This window comes from Neolamprologus multifasciatus, chromosome 7, assembly GCF_963576455.1.
Source record: "Neolamprologus multifasciatus chromosome 7, fNeoMul1.2, whole genome shotgun sequence".
In the NCBI taxonomy this organism is placed as follows: domain Eukaryota; kingdom Metazoa; phylum Chordata; class Actinopteri; order Cichliformes; family Cichlidae; genus Neolamprologus; species Neolamprologus multifasciatus.
Window position 1 is genome coordinate 13,182,832 of NC_140445.1, and position 15,002 is coordinate 13,197,833.

General features: G+C 41.8%; 1 protein-coding gene across 2 annotated transcripts in view; it reads right to left on the reverse strand.

Annotated features, from left to right (window-relative positions):
- LOC146513899 (kinesin-like protein KIF2A) overlaps window positions 1-14,728 on the reverse strand; it is a 31,491-nt gene extending 16,763 nt beyond the window's left edge. For both annotated transcript variants that reach the window (XM_085164585.1, XM_085164584.1), the window contains exons 1-14: window positions 14,546-14,728; window positions 13,591-13,685; window positions 11,945-12,064; window positions 11,681-11,735; window positions 10,840-10,959; window positions 9,599-9,699; window positions 8,149-8,244; window positions 7,947-8,001; window positions 7,407-7,569; window positions 7,237-7,327; window positions 7,105-7,168; window positions 6,913-7,004; window positions 5,431-5,573; window positions 5,107-5,311 (exon numbers count right to left, since the gene is read on the reverse strand). In XM_085164585.1, the coding sequence (XP_085020711.1) occupies window positions 5,107-5,311; window positions 5,431-5,573; window positions 6,913-7,004; window positions 7,105-7,168; window positions 7,237-7,327; window positions 7,407-7,569; window positions 7,947-8,001; window positions 8,149-8,244; window positions 9,599-9,699; window positions 10,840-10,959; window positions 11,681-11,735; window positions 11,945-12,064; window positions 13,591-13,685; window positions 14,546-14,606 (1,461 nt within the window). In that variant the 5' untranslated portion in view covers window positions 14,607-14,728. The remainder of the gene's footprint in view (window positions 1-5,106; window positions 5,312-5,430; window positions 5,574-6,912; window positions 7,005-7,104; window positions 7,169-7,236; window positions 7,328-7,406; window positions 7,570-7,946; window positions 8,002-8,148; window positions 8,245-9,598; window positions 9,700-10,839; window positions 10,960-11,680; window positions 11,736-11,944; window positions 12,065-13,590; window positions 13,686-14,545) is intronic.
- Between the last annotated feature and the right edge of the window lie 274 nt (window positions 14,729-15,002).

Consider the following 15,002-nt stretch of genomic DNA (forward strand, 5'->3'; position numbering starts at 1 on the left):
AATTCTGGACGATTCTAGCACCAGTTTTTTACAGAACGTTGTTAGAAATCAAAGAAAAGGGCAGACTTCCATCAAATATGAATTCTGCAAACATTAATCTCCTGCTAAAACCAGGCAAAGACCCTGTATATCCCTCAAGCTATCGTCCAATATCCCTTATTAATGTAGACCTCAAAATAATCTGCAAAGCTCTCTCGAAGAGACTAGAGAAAATAACCCCCCTCTTAATTCATCCTGACCAAACTGGTTTCATAAAAGGTAGGCACTCATCAACAAATACACGTAGATTACTTAATTTGATAGACTACTCATACAGTAAAAACCTTGAAACTACAATATTTTCCTTAGATGCAGAAAAAGCGTTTGACAGAGTTAACTGGAAATTTCTATTTGCAACTTTACACAAATTTGGTTTTGGATCTTCTTTCATCAACTGGTTAAAAATATTATATAATTCCCCAACAGCTTGTGTCAGAACAAATGACCAGACATCCTCCAGCTTATGTCTCCTGAGGGGCACCAGGCAGGGATGCCCACTCTCCCCTTCACTGTTTGCAATTTTTATCGAACCACTAGCAGCAGCAATTAGACAGAATTCAGCAATTAAGGGCATAAAATGCAAGAACGTAGAACATAAAATCAGCCTTTATGCTGATGATGTGTTACTCTTTCTCCAAAATTCACAAACCAATATCTCTGGGGTGATTGAATTGATAAACTCTTTTGCAAGAATATCAGATTACTCAATTAACTGGTCAAAATCTACAGTCCTTCCTATTAATTGCTGCTTCCATAATTCCTCTTCTACTCCACTGCAATCGGGAAATATAAAATATTTAGGTATTAATGTTTCTCCCAAGCTTGCAGATCTAACTAAATTAAACCATACCCCACTTTTAAAGAAAGTAGAAGGTGATCTGGCTAGATGGAAATGTCTACCCATATCACTCATGGGAAGGGTTGCTGCTATAAAAATGATGGTATTACCAAAAATAAATTATTTATTCTCAATGATCCCAACTAAACCGCCGCAAGATTGGTTCAGATCTCTAGATTCATATATGTCCAAATTCCTTTGGAAAAATAAGCCCCCACGTATAAGCTTAAAAACACTACAAAAGACCAAGGATAAAGGAGGATTAGAACTACCGAACTTTCAGCACTACTTCTTAGCCAACAGGCTTCAGTTTATCTCAGGATGGCTAAAACATACCCTCTTAGATGAACCTTGGCTAGATGTAGAACAAGCACTTTGCAATAATCTAGAGATTTCAGATCTACCATTTATCAGCTCAAACATCCAACGACATGAATGCTTCAAAAGCATCAACATCAGCTCTTCTCTGACAGCATGGTGGGAGTTTCTAAAATTGACGGAGTCTTCATTAATCCCATGCAAACGTACACCTATCTGGAACAACCCTGACATATTACAAAACAATAATATGATAAACTTTTCAGATTGGAATGGTAAAGGAATCAAATATGTAGAACATATACTAGAAGGAACAGAATTTATTTCATTTGACAGACTAGTTACACAATATGGGATCAACAAGAAAAGATTTTTAGAATATCAACAAATTAAATCCATAATAAAAAAGAAATTTAAACTGGGTCAAGTTGAACTACAAACACCACCAAGTGTGGTTCAATTTTTTACTCTTAAAACCCCCAAATTACTATCCAAAATGTACAGAATGCTTTCTAAAACAGATGAATCAATATCACTTCCTATTGCAAAATGGGAAGCGGATTTATCAGTTAACTTAGACCAAAACTTCTGGTCTCAGATTTGCTTAAAAACCTTTCATCTAATCAGAAATCCCAGTCTTCAATTAATTCAATACAAAATACTACATAGAGTGCACTATACAGGTCATCGGATGTTCAAGATGGGCTTTGCATCTACCAACAACTGCTCACACTGCCAAACCAATTCACCGGACAATTATATCCACGCTCTTTGGTTCTGTCCACCAGTTCAGAAGTTTTGGCGCGAGATATGTGAAGACTTATCAAAGTGTCTGAAATGTAACATTCCAACTTCCCCCTTAGTGTGTTTGTTGGGCAGCTTAGATAATGTCACTTCAGAAAAGAATATAGCCCATATGGTTTTCACTGCCCTATGCATAGCCAAGAAAACAGTCCTCATGAACTGGAAAAATAAAAACAATCTTAATTCTAACCAATATATAAATTATCTATTAGATTACATTAGTCTTGATACAGCCTCTGCCACCACATCAGATCAATTGCTCTGGACTCCTTTGATCACCTCCATCACCTAGTGGGGGTGGGGGGTCATATTTTGGTCTCGCCTTCACTGTTGTGATTGGTGTGGGGGTAGGGTCAGGCTTAGGGCGTCGGGCGGTTCCCCGGGAGCATCTTCCTTGGGGGGCTCAACCCGGGGTAGCGGTCATGGCCAATTAGGGGCTCTGTTGGCTCTTAGGTGACGGCTTCCTCGTGGCTACGTGCAGCGGGGCTAGGGGAGGGTCTGTGCTGACGGACGGGGGTTACTGACCTGGTAGCCTGGCTGCCCCTGGGTGGGTCCGGGACGGGCGTGAGGTTCTGGGGGCGCTCCGGCTCTGGCCTGGGGCCCTGGCCGGGCCTCGGGGGCCTGGGTCCTGGTTGGTGTGTTGCCGGGGTTGTGGGCCGGTGGGTATATGGGGGCCCGCCACTGGCGCAGGGTGCCGCCGGTGCGCCGAGCCACCTGGGGGGCTCTTCAACTGGTGGGGGGGGGGTTGTCACATCTTGCAGGAGCTTTCCTCTCTCAGGAACTCTCTCTGCAAGAGGGGGAGATACAGGAGAGGTGGAGGAAGATCTCAGCCTGGGCGTCTATTGTCTTATGTAGTCTGGAAGATGAGTGGATGATGGGGTGGGTGTAGTTTTCTCTGTTGTGGGGTTGGGTGGACTGCCCCGGGCTCTGTGGGGCCGGGCGGCGCCGCTGCACTGGTCCCCGGTTCGGATGGGCCTGGGCCCCCCTTCCCTGGCGGGTCGCGGAGTATGGGGGTGCCTACTGGGGTCAGCGGGGGAGCTGGCCCCAGGGAGGGGTCACTTGCCCCTCCCTTCCTTCCCTCCCCATCTCCAGCTGCCTCCCTCTTCCCGCTCCACCACAACCACCCACACATGCAGGGCCTTGGAGTAGGGGTGTGTCACCAGGGTGCAGAGGAGGTAACCCCCCCCCCTCTGTCCCCTTCTGGCTGCCTCTGCCTCAATTTTATCCCGCAACTTAGACATTCACATTACTCACACTCTCATTACACATACATATAGGATCTTGGGGGTGGGCACGCTACACGGAATCCCAATTACCATCAGGGTGTACACCTCACCCCCGGCGTCGTTGCCCACCTCTCAATTTTAAATACACGTAGACATTGAGGGCTAGCAGGAGGGACTATGCGCTTACCTGCTGCTCTCTGGCAGGTAGCTCCATGCCCTCCTGGGTTTTAAATGCACCTTAGAACACACATACATCAACACTACAATGAGCGGGTGGAGGGAGGTTAGGAGTCTTCTCTCACCCTCGTTCTCTGCTTCCTGCTGGAGCAGGGGGGCTAGGAGGAGGAGTTGGCCGTCCGACTGGGATCCGGAATGTGGGGCCTCCCTGCTGCTGCGGTGTCGGGGCGGTCTGCTTCTCCCCACCGCAGGGAAAAGGGTAACACAACCTGGGTCTGGGTGCAGTTCCCCCCTCCAGGGGCAAGGGTACCTAGACCCGGTTCGTAGAGTACGCTTGGGGAGTGTGATTGTGTGTACAGCGTCTCTTTATGTCTGTCTCCACGTTGGTTGAGTGTGGAGTAAGTGCATATGAGAGCATGAGGGTGGGAATGGATGTTTGTATCTGTGTGTGCCTGTATGTCTGTGTCTATATGTCAGGTTGGGTATCAGATGCCACCTCTCTGAGGACAGCTCAGGCCCTCCAAGGTTTGGAGGCCTATCTCCCCCCACCACTTCCCCTGCCGGGGGCGGACTCCCTCAGACATCGGTGCGTTGGTGGTTCTTTGTGTCCGGGGGTGGGCGTCCGGGTACACACCGGCTCACTCCTTGGCGGCTGCTTATCGGGGCCTGGAGCCTGGGGCTCGCTTGGGCCACCTCGGAGGTGGGGTGCCCCCGGCCTCTCGGCCTGGGGCTCGGTCACTCAGGCACAGCTGGCTGCCGGCGGAGCTCACGGGCACGTCACTGCAGCCCCCCCTGGCTTCTGCTCCGTGGCTGCTGGGTGACCCCTCATCTGGGACTCTCCTCAGCTCTTTCTGGGACAGTGGCACGGCTGCCCCTCTGTTGGTCTTCCTTGGTCTCTTGTGTTCTGGGGGCCTCTGGATGTCTGGAGTTTTGATCTCCTCCATACCTGCTTCATGCCCTGGAGGACGGGGCAGTGGCCCCCCACACCCTCTAGCAGATCATTACATGAGGGAACCTTTTAAGAAAACAAGCGCGTCCATGCTCACAGGTGTACACACGGGTGATCACACACACAAACTACACCCTTTTTGGCTCCTACCTCAATGCACACTGTGCTGTCGATCTTACGTGCTGCACAATAATGTTTAATATTTAGTAGTTACTGTCATATTCCCATATATCATTGTGATGTGGTTTATTGTATTACTCTCGTTTTCTTCTGCTTGTTTTCTTTTTTCTTTCTCAACAGGTGATCCAGGTGATCGATATATGTATTTATTTTTTTATTTTTTTATTTTTTTTCTTCTGCTTATTCTGTTGGTTTTTGTTTTTTGCCCTTCTCCCCCGTCCCTCTTCTCAACTGTTTTTCTTTCCCTCTTTCTTTCTCCCTTTTCTTTCCCCCAGTCAAATCTGTCCCGTATTCAGCAAGTGAAAATAAAATAAAGAATAAAAGGTGAATCAAATGGACCATTACGGCAAAGCTGGGATGGTCAATTTGGTAAAGAAAATCCGTTGGGCATCTTTCTTCGCCTTTAGACAATAATTCTGATGGCAAAAGAGCCAAACGGGACAGGCAAAAAAAAAAAACAAAAAAAACAAAACAAAAAAACAAAACAAAATGAGTGTATGTAAACTTCTGAAATCACAACTATATGAGAAGCACAACACTAAAGAACAGAATATCTGTAGTACTAAAGCAAAGACCTTGAGTGCCAGCAGACTCTTGTTGATCTCTGCTCCCTCGAGGCGAGTCTGCCGGTCAGCGCTGGACGTGTCTGCCCCTCTCTCATTCCCCGCCAGGTCGATAAGAGAGAACTTTCCATGCATCTTCCCCCGCCGACGCAGGATGATCTGGAAAACAGCGTGACTCCGGGAGGAGTGAGCGTTGGCCGATGTCTGCCCAGATGTCCTGCAAGAGGGATGGTGGGGGGTGTTCAGGGGGTTCATTCAGCAGCTCTCCAACTCAGATCTTGTTACTGTTTAGTGTATTTTAACATGTCCATATGTGAAAAAAAAAATCACGTTTACCTGCAGCTGTTTCCCACTTCGATGAGTTTGAGGACGTCTTCTGTGCATTTCACCTCCCTCTCCTGCAGGCCCACCACCTGCACCTGCTGCTTCCCGTCCTCCAGCACCCGTAACTTGGCTTTACGGTTTAACAGGTCAAACACCTTCAAACACAAATATGCTCAACTCACATTCTTTACTGAATCAGAGTGGGAAACAAATACATCTAACAGTAGCGTTAGCAGTTTAACCTTCTCTCACCTTCACAAAGACAGAGGACTGGACTTTGGAAAATTTCTCTTGATTTAATTTCCATTACTTGTGCTGATGGTTCTTACCCCATGTAGTATTTTCCTAGCAGCACTTCTACCGTGAGAATCATTCACATGATTTACCACCAGCCACTTATGCTGAGATGTGTTTAACATGGTCCCTGATCTGCGCTGCTGGCATCTGGTCAAGGAACATGACCCTCCTTTCCTAGAGCAATTCTCATTACAGCTAATTTTAATCAGAGTCGGTCCTTAAAAAAACTTTTCTGGACTACCTGTCTTTATCCTTTGAAGTCATTCTTGTCATAATATTAACATTTACAGCATACTTCCTCCTGAAGTAGCACCATTTATTTTCAATCCCTCACTGCTGACAAATAATACATATAACTTGCGATATCATGCCCAGATGTGATATGAATCCCAGGCTTGCAGCTAGCTCTTACAAGTTCACAGTTCATCTGCTCCCCGCCAAGAAAGCGGTGCCTACTTCAGGTCAAGTTCCATGTTAGTCGCCTTAGAGCAAAGGCCCACTCATGAGCCTCCACGGGGAGTGGAGAGGGGCTCACGTTTGCATGTGAGGAGGAGGGAGATCCTGAAGTTCCTCTGTTGCTGCCCAAGAAGTGCAGTCTAAGTTATAAGCTCTCCCACTCGATTATGGAGCCTATCTCCCTGGCATGGAGCACCAAAGGTGCCTCAGGAGGCAAAACAAGACCACAACTGAGAGTATGTTCCACCTGGTGAATGCCAGTGTTCGATGCTATTTGTGTTGTTCTGAATGAACCGACTGAAAGGGAACAAAGTGTTATGTTTAATACTTCTATTGCCTGGAGAAGAGGAATGATGTAAAACACTAGCTTGCTCTGTTGTGCAGCTGGGCTTGGTGAAGAGCAGCTATCAGACTGACTGTGATGACAGGGGTGTGTATGTGCAAGTGCGGCCGACATGTTATATATATATATATGTATATATGTATTATATATGTTCAGGGAACAGAAGTTATAAACATAACAATTTGTTTTCCAGTGACTGAGGTACCTGTCTGCTACAGAGAATCAAGCACATTGGCATAAACAGTTAAATATAAATATGTGGTATTTTTGAAGTAAATTGAAGTAAATGTCTCATCCTTCACCGTGACTCTATTCATCAGTTGTTTAACCTTTTTTTTTTTTTTTATTATTATATATTAACATACAGCTTAAATGATCAGTGATGATAACACACTTACCTTCCCACTGTAAATTTCAAAAAATGTGGCAAAGACTTGCAGGTCCAGCTTCTTATAATTTGGCTTCTTTAACATGAGAAAAACGTCTCTGGCTGCAGGGAGAGAAGGACACACCTAAATGAATTTTGTTGACAACAGAGACCAGCAATAATAATGATAATAATAATAATGATCAGTAAAGCAGAAACTAACCAGACAGTGCATAGATCCCTTTGGAGCAGTCCTGGTTCTTTCCTGAGAAGTCCCCTCCCATTGTCTAAAAGGAGACATGAGTTAGAACATGACACTAAAACCAAACTTCTCAAATCAAAGTCAAAAACTCACATGTGTTTTTCCACTTCCAGTTTGTCCGTATGCAAAGCACGTCGCCATTCCCCTCTCAAAAATGGTCTCAACCAGCGGCTGAGCAGTGAACCTGCAGGTGGAGTGTTTATTGGCAGCAGAATATTTGACTCAAGTGCTACAGCATGAAGAAAAAAGAAAAAACAGTGTACCTGTAAACCATTTCATTGGTGGAGTTCTCATCAAAGGCATAGTCAAATCGGAAGGTCTGGTTCTCCAGGTAGCGGGTCAAGTCAACTTTCTGCTTGGGCTCATGGACCATTACAACGTCCTTACTGGGAATGGTGATCACATCCAGATCCTTTGTTGATAACTCTGAAGAGACACAGTCATTGTTATAGACATTTTCTATTTATGGCCAAACACAGGCTACAAAGATGTACGAGGGCAAGGACAAGCAGCATTCTATAGACATCCCTGTTACTTGTTTTTAATTAATCGACATTCAGAGATTTTTAGAAATAATATTTAAAATGGACATAATTGGCACCACAACAGAAGAAATGACCCATGAATGTCAGGCAGATCTGATTGGTATAGTGGATGTAAACAATAAAAAACTTTTAGGGAGGCTTTCCACCTCCTCACAGGGGTCATCTCTCCAATTCTAAACTACTTTGATTAGCTGTCTGAGCTTGAACACAGGCTTCACAGTTTCTCTGAATACAGCTGCTACATAAATATGTTCTTACCTTTTTTGTTGAGGGGACGTGCACGAACGCACACGCATATCCTGTGCTCCTCAATCTGAAACATGAGAAGACATGAATAAATAGTGCGGTTCACACCTTTGTACTGGCCATATGACCTCCTCGTTCCTCCTTTCTTCCAACATTCTCAGGTACCTCTCTCTCTACTGACTCCTTCTGACCAGCAGATCTAAATTGGACTCACCAGATCGTTTGTGGTTAAAGGTCTGTAGTCCAGACTGGCTCTGAAGTCTCTGATCATACACATAATTTCATAGTTTGGTAAATTAACGTCCACCTCCTGCAGTGGCACAGAAAACAAAAGTATTGATCACATAATGACAAAGACAATAAAAACATTCAGGAAGCATTTCAATTATTCGTGAATTAATTAATTAAAAATCAACATCCTAACATTTTGAGTGACACGTCACGTACTTTTAGGTCTTTTGTCTAAATCAGCCGATTAGAAGCTACTTTCAGCCTGAGAATACTTTTTGTATCCAGACAGTGCTCTCTAAAATGATGCTAAGTTTGGTAGATCACGTTTTGATTTTTAGTTCCAACTAACTATATGTTTTAACTCTAGGGCCACCTGCTCAGAACACTGTGAACCGAACACAGCCGCAATAATCAAAAGAAAAAAACTGAAGCATCTGATTCCTTTAAAAGTTTGTGTTGTTTCAGTTGTTTTCAGAATTTAAACGTTTTTATTAAATGCTACATGAGCTGACTGATTAATTAAAACAGTACTTATTAAATCTTCTCACAGTTTCAGTTAATATAACTTGATGAGTAATGTTTCTTTTGTTTTGTTTTTTTGGAGTATAATTATCCATGTTTTTTTTTCTTTTTCATTTCACTCATATTGTCACAGTTTTGCTTATTTAACATGAGGTGAAATTTAAAAACCCTTATTAATGGTTCTGTGAGCATAATGGAAGAGAACCTCTGAGGATGACAGTGCATGCATTATAGTTTCAATAATTTGCTACTGCAAATCTGGAACATTACCAGCACACTGTGAAAGAATGCAGACTACAGCAGACACACACAATAGAAATAAGCACAGAAAAAAAACTCAGTCCACACATCCACATTAATTATATATATACAGTATATATATACAATATATACAGTATATTTAATCTTGGGTTAACAGTACAGAGTCTAGTTGTTTGTGCATAATTCTGTTGACCTTTTTTTTTTTATAAAGAGACAGTACAACAGTATAGTGGGTAAAACTCCTGTTGTGTGAGAGGCAGCATTATTATCCATGTTTTATAGTTATGACTATAAACCATAACTTTCAGCATTTAGGTTTGAAAATTTGGGACTTTTGTTTGTTTGTTAGAGTGGTGGGGTTGGTCAAAGCTCAAATACTGAACTTTGAAGTCATTTAGACGAAAAAGTGAAGACAGTAGACATTTTGCATTTTTGCAAATTTTGGAAGTGTTACAGTACAAATAGTAAAACAGGTGGCCTCCAGGAGATGTCTTAAAAACCCTGGGAAAATGTGTTGGCAGGTATGCTATAAATCAGCTTCATATCTAGAGATAATTCTCAAACAAATGGTTCTCCACTTCACACTGTGGTAATATGTTTGTTGATGTGTGTATAATGTAAAGTACTGTAGTGTATGCTTGAGTTCTCACTTGTGCCCTCTTCTCTCTAAGCTCTTGTTGCTGAAGACGTCTCTTCTCTCTTTTCTCTTGCAGTTTCTCCACCTCCTTCACACAGTTCGATTTCCTCCGTGCTGAAAAAACAGGAGCAGTGGCCTAAAATATCAGCATCAAAATATATATACATATGGTTACAGGCTGAAGTAACAGGGACTATTCCCTCTGATACATTAACAATTATTTTTGATGATGCTGACTCATAATGCCTTACATTTAATTTTACACACACAAAACAAGAGCTGCAGTTTTGCTGCTCTGACTCAGTCATCTGGCCACCACATCAACAAAACACTTCATACAACAAAAAGGGAAAAAAAAGAAATAAATCAAAAGAACTGTGTGTAGCTGAGTAGTTACACTACGCTTTGTACATTTACCTAAAATCTAAATGGTTTCATAAATTTAATCAATCTTGTTCAACTTTTATTATATGTCCCACTTTCAAATCTTGAATTAAAAGTCAGTTTTTCTACTATACAGATGCATCATGCATGCATCACCTTAAATCAGTCATTCTCAATAATCAAGTGTAAAATGTACAATATCTAAAACTTTATATTATAAAGACTACATCCATTTACTCAATTCATAAGTTGTAAAAAATAATTTGTTGATAATTGTGAATGCCCCCTAACCTGGATGTTTTTTTAATTGGCAACCAGCATTATTTTAAACGTGTTAAAAGTCCTGGCGTGTTCCTAAAACACATGGCAGTGATTTGATTGATTCAGTCCCTCAGCCCATATCTTGCCAAGCTCCATCTGTGTCTGAGTTCATCTGTGTCATGATGTCGGCTCTGTTCTGCTCTTGCTTTCAGCGTATGCACATAGCCCGGTGGGCAGGTCTACAAAAAACTTGCTAGATTTAACTGATTTTTTTTTAAAAATTACACTGAATATGACTTTTTAATTACAGTATTTCTTTTTTCAAATGTTATGTTTTGAGTGCTCTTTGAAGGCCTGATCTTATTTACATATTTATGGTCATTCAAACAGCAGCAGAGGAAAAACTTAAACAAGTGCTGCAGTATGAAGCCACAGCGAGTGAAAGAGCCTTTGACACCCTTAGAGACACAGCTGTGTGGGAGCATGACATCACTGCTACAGAGAACAACAACAGAGATGCTGGAAACTCCCTCCAGAGAATTTCAAACAGAGCCATGTGGACATGAATCCTCTCTCATATGAAGTTTGCAGACGGGGTGACTGTGTTACCGTTCTGCTGCTGTATCAGTGACTGGTTTACGGCAGGCTGGGGAACGATGGTTGGTGGGGGTGGCTCCGCAGCTTGGCTGTGCTGACTGGGACGTGCCCGGGTTGTTCCCACTGAGGCAGCTGAGGAGCACACAATCCATTGTAACTGCTCATCTCAAAACATTAAAAAGGCAGTTCACCCAAATTACACAAAGTTAAACCCAAATTCTCAGGAGAAGTGTTCACAGTTACCCTCTTAGATTTTCTGCGAGGTTTGTTCATGCCAGTGTTTCTATGCTGACTGCTTCAAACCGACTGCACAAATGTAACCATTCATTTTGTCATAACTGACAGACTCGTGAAGCAGGGGATTTTATCATTAGAAGAGTAAATACAACCAAACATGACTCTTTAATTCTAACAAAATATTAAAATTTTAAATATTTAACACTGATTTTTTTTCTTGTCAATTCAGTTAAACATTCATAAGAAAGAAATTTCAGCACACTTATTGGATGTTTCTTCCTAAATGCACACTGGGAGTCATTATTACATTCTTACAAAACCCTGTTGTATACAAATTTCTATCTTTGACTTTTACAGTTATTAATCACTTGGACTAATTCTTGTATTGGGAAAACTTTAACTCACCTTAAAAACTGACTTTAAGGTGAGTTAAAGAAGTTGTAGTGAAACTGTTCTACAGTAATTTCCGAGAAAATAACCCTCACTCACTCTGCTTCCCATAAACTCTTTTTTTTTACATGATCGGGCAGCACCAACTGTAATGAAGTTGAAAATGATTAAATTATAAGCTTCATATCTCAGAGCTGTTAGTGGGTCAGGTTTAAATCAAACGTACCTCTGTTCTCCCGTGGGGTATTTTCAGCCTTGGGTATCGCTGTAGTCCGTCTGGTCTATAAAGACCATAATCATTAGAGTTGAATGTAGAATGCAAGAAGGCAGTACATAAAGTATGCAAGGAAAAATGTCTAAACTGACTTATAGCTTATAGCAAAAAATACAGCATAGTCACTTCAAATCAGGAATAATAGTAATATTCTGTTAAAAGGTCATGTGCAAATTGGAGTGATTGATTAATGATGGCTGGTGTTGAGAAGCAGACCTTGGGTACTTTGCTGGTTTTGGCAACATTGGAGGGAGGAACAGGAGCCTCGGGACTCTGTGGTATCTCTTCATCAGGAGCTACATCTGGATTCAGAGCAAAGACGCTCTCCAGATCAATCTAAATCAGAAAAAAGAAAGAAATTCCTTTGTTATCGTTACAATCTTTGTTTAAGCAGGGGCTCAAGATCACCTCATCAAGTGCAACAGGGGCTGTATTTGCTGAGAACATCAGTAAAGATGATCAATAAAGTTTATCTTTGGAACGTATGTGACTGCTTAATTTGTCGTAATATCTTTTATCAATAATGTTTTTTTAATATTTGTACTCTTTTAGAAGGCGGTAATGATGTAAAGGTGAACTTAGCCTCCCAAATGAACACCCAACATATAAAAAAAAAGCTCAGATAATTCTGCCAATGACAAAGCTCGTTAAAATCTGCGATCTTTCTGGTTGCCAGCAGGAGGACATTCTTTAGCTTTTTAAAAAGAAGTTTGATTGCATAGAAGCCTATGGGAAAATGGCCTATGAGTTTCAGGTCTTATTGCCTACATACATGAAATTATGGTCCTAATTAGATTCTAAAATGAACAATAAAGCAGGTTTTGTCTTAAAGCAAACCTACATTGTTTTTGTGAATGTAGTATTGCTAAATCTTCCAGTCTTTCCTAGTTTTGGTAAACCTTACTTATCACATCTGGTTTCAAAACATCAACATTACAATTCAAAAAAAAAGCTCACCTTTTGACATGAGGACTTTATTAAACTACGGGTCATGTGACGTTGTCTACTTCTATCTTTTTTAAGCATTCTATGCTTATACACTTGAGATACTTGTAGTGCACTGCATCGGGTACAGCAATACACCCCATATGTTACAACAGCATTACAACATGTCCAGGATAAAGCAAGTAATAAGATACTCATGTCTATTTCACTGCTTTCAGGTGTTCCAAAAAGTGATTTCCAGTGTTTCTTTGTGTTTTTCATCTCTAACATATACTGATAAATATTGTGTGGTCAGGATTCACTAAGCTGTTATGTATAAAATAAAGAAATTACCTATTTTGCAAGTATCTTCATGATTCTGTAATATTGTATCTGCTCCTTGTTTTTTATTATGATCAATCCAGTCCTTTTTGGCTACTTAAAACATATTTACAGTACTATGTCATGTTTGTTGCAATTTCTGCTTCTCTTTTTGCCAGATCCCTGCTTAAAAAGCCATTTTTAATATGAATAAGAGTTTTTACCTTGATAAATAAAGCGTATATAAAAGTCACTTTGACAAAACTGATTGCAGCATCTGACATCTGACAGGGTTATTGTTTCTAGCTCAAAATGCTTTGATATCATTCACAAGAGATATGTTTAAGATATGTTTAACAGGTTCTAGGTCAGCAACTCATTTACAACAGTTTAAATACCAGCTATCATTTTGTGGCAGACAATCACTTTTTAGTCATTTCGCAACACAAATAAAACTACAGACAGGTGCCATATTTGAAAGTTAATTAAAGTTAAATAAAAGAGTTTAGGTGGAACCTCTCAGGATCTCTGACAACAATTCAGGAAGAGAATTGCAAATTACAAATCACTACATTTCAGGACATAATGAATGAAACCGAGTGCAGAGGTAGATGTACCTCTTTCCCTTTGGTGTCTCCGTTCTCAATCCATTCCACTGTCACACTCTCATTGTCTTCATGCAGTGATGTGACCATCGCCTGGTGTATTCGTCCTGCAGAGAGGATACAGAAGGATGCTAGGCCTGCGCAGTGCTGGACCAGACTGTAGAGCCAATGCTCATACAGACACCAACGTATGAGCCATAAAGCTAATGTTCAGTAATTAGGCCTGAAGATTTTGTGCATTATCTTACAACAAATAAACTGATCCATCAGTCATTCAGTGTTTACAGGGAAAACTTAAACCCTAAAATAAGGATGCTGATATGCTAAATGGGTGTGGCTGATGAAAGATGATGTTGAGACTGTCAATCACACTACTGCAAGAGCTGCGTGTAGTGACTGTTGTCCGGGTTCATAGCCACCAGACAAATATTAAAATACACAGAGCAGTTTGAAAGTCGTGCGATTTTTTTACTGAGATGAAATACAGTTGGAGATGAAAGGCCCCCATCAGCCATCCATCAGCCCTGGTTAACAGGCCACCGCTGCATGGTGCATGATGCAGTGCAGACTTGTGCCTGCATCCCGTCCTCTAACCGGAGGTGTTTCGGCCATGAAGCAATGGACGGGAGGAAGGAGAAGGAGGGCGGCAGGGTAGGTGTCAACCGGACAGCAGGTGGACGGACCCGCCCGCAGCCCTGCAGTCAGGTCGACCCATTGCCGTATGTCTGCATCACTGACAGACACAGCAGCACCGTGTCAAAGACTATTTGTGTCGTTTTTGAGTCTCTGACACTTCGCTCGCCGACCTTTTTATTGCGACATTCCTGTGAATGACAGTGTAGCAGCCTGCTAGCTAGCAAAAACATCCGGCTGCGTTGAGCGGTAACGTTAGCTGCTCTCATGCGGACCGGCCGGATGGAGAGCGGTGTGTCTGAATGTGCATGTGTGAGCGGAGCATGCTACGTACCGTCGCTCCGTTTTATCTCCACATAAATGCCAACGAATATCTTCCCGAACATCCCGGCCATCGCTCCCGGTATGCCGTTTATTGAGCGCTCCAGTCTAAGTTGTGTGATATTGCGGAGACTGAGGTCATTTGCGGTCTGTCAGGAGAGAAGACAGGCGGAGAAGAGCAGGTGCGCATGCGCCACTGATGTTTTCCCCTACAATTTTAACCCAATAAATAAATAAATAATAAAAAAAGGACTACTGTCGTTAAATTTATAACAAAAATTCACGTTGTAATTCTGTTGTTGTTAGTACTATTAACGAAGTATTTAGATACTTTACTTTTATTTCCATTTTCTGTAACTTGGACATTATAATTATTATAGGGCAGAAAATTAGATTAATATATCTTTTTTTTTTTTTTAATTTATTTAAAAAAAATCAACAATCTAAGCTCAATAAAAGCTAATAAACTT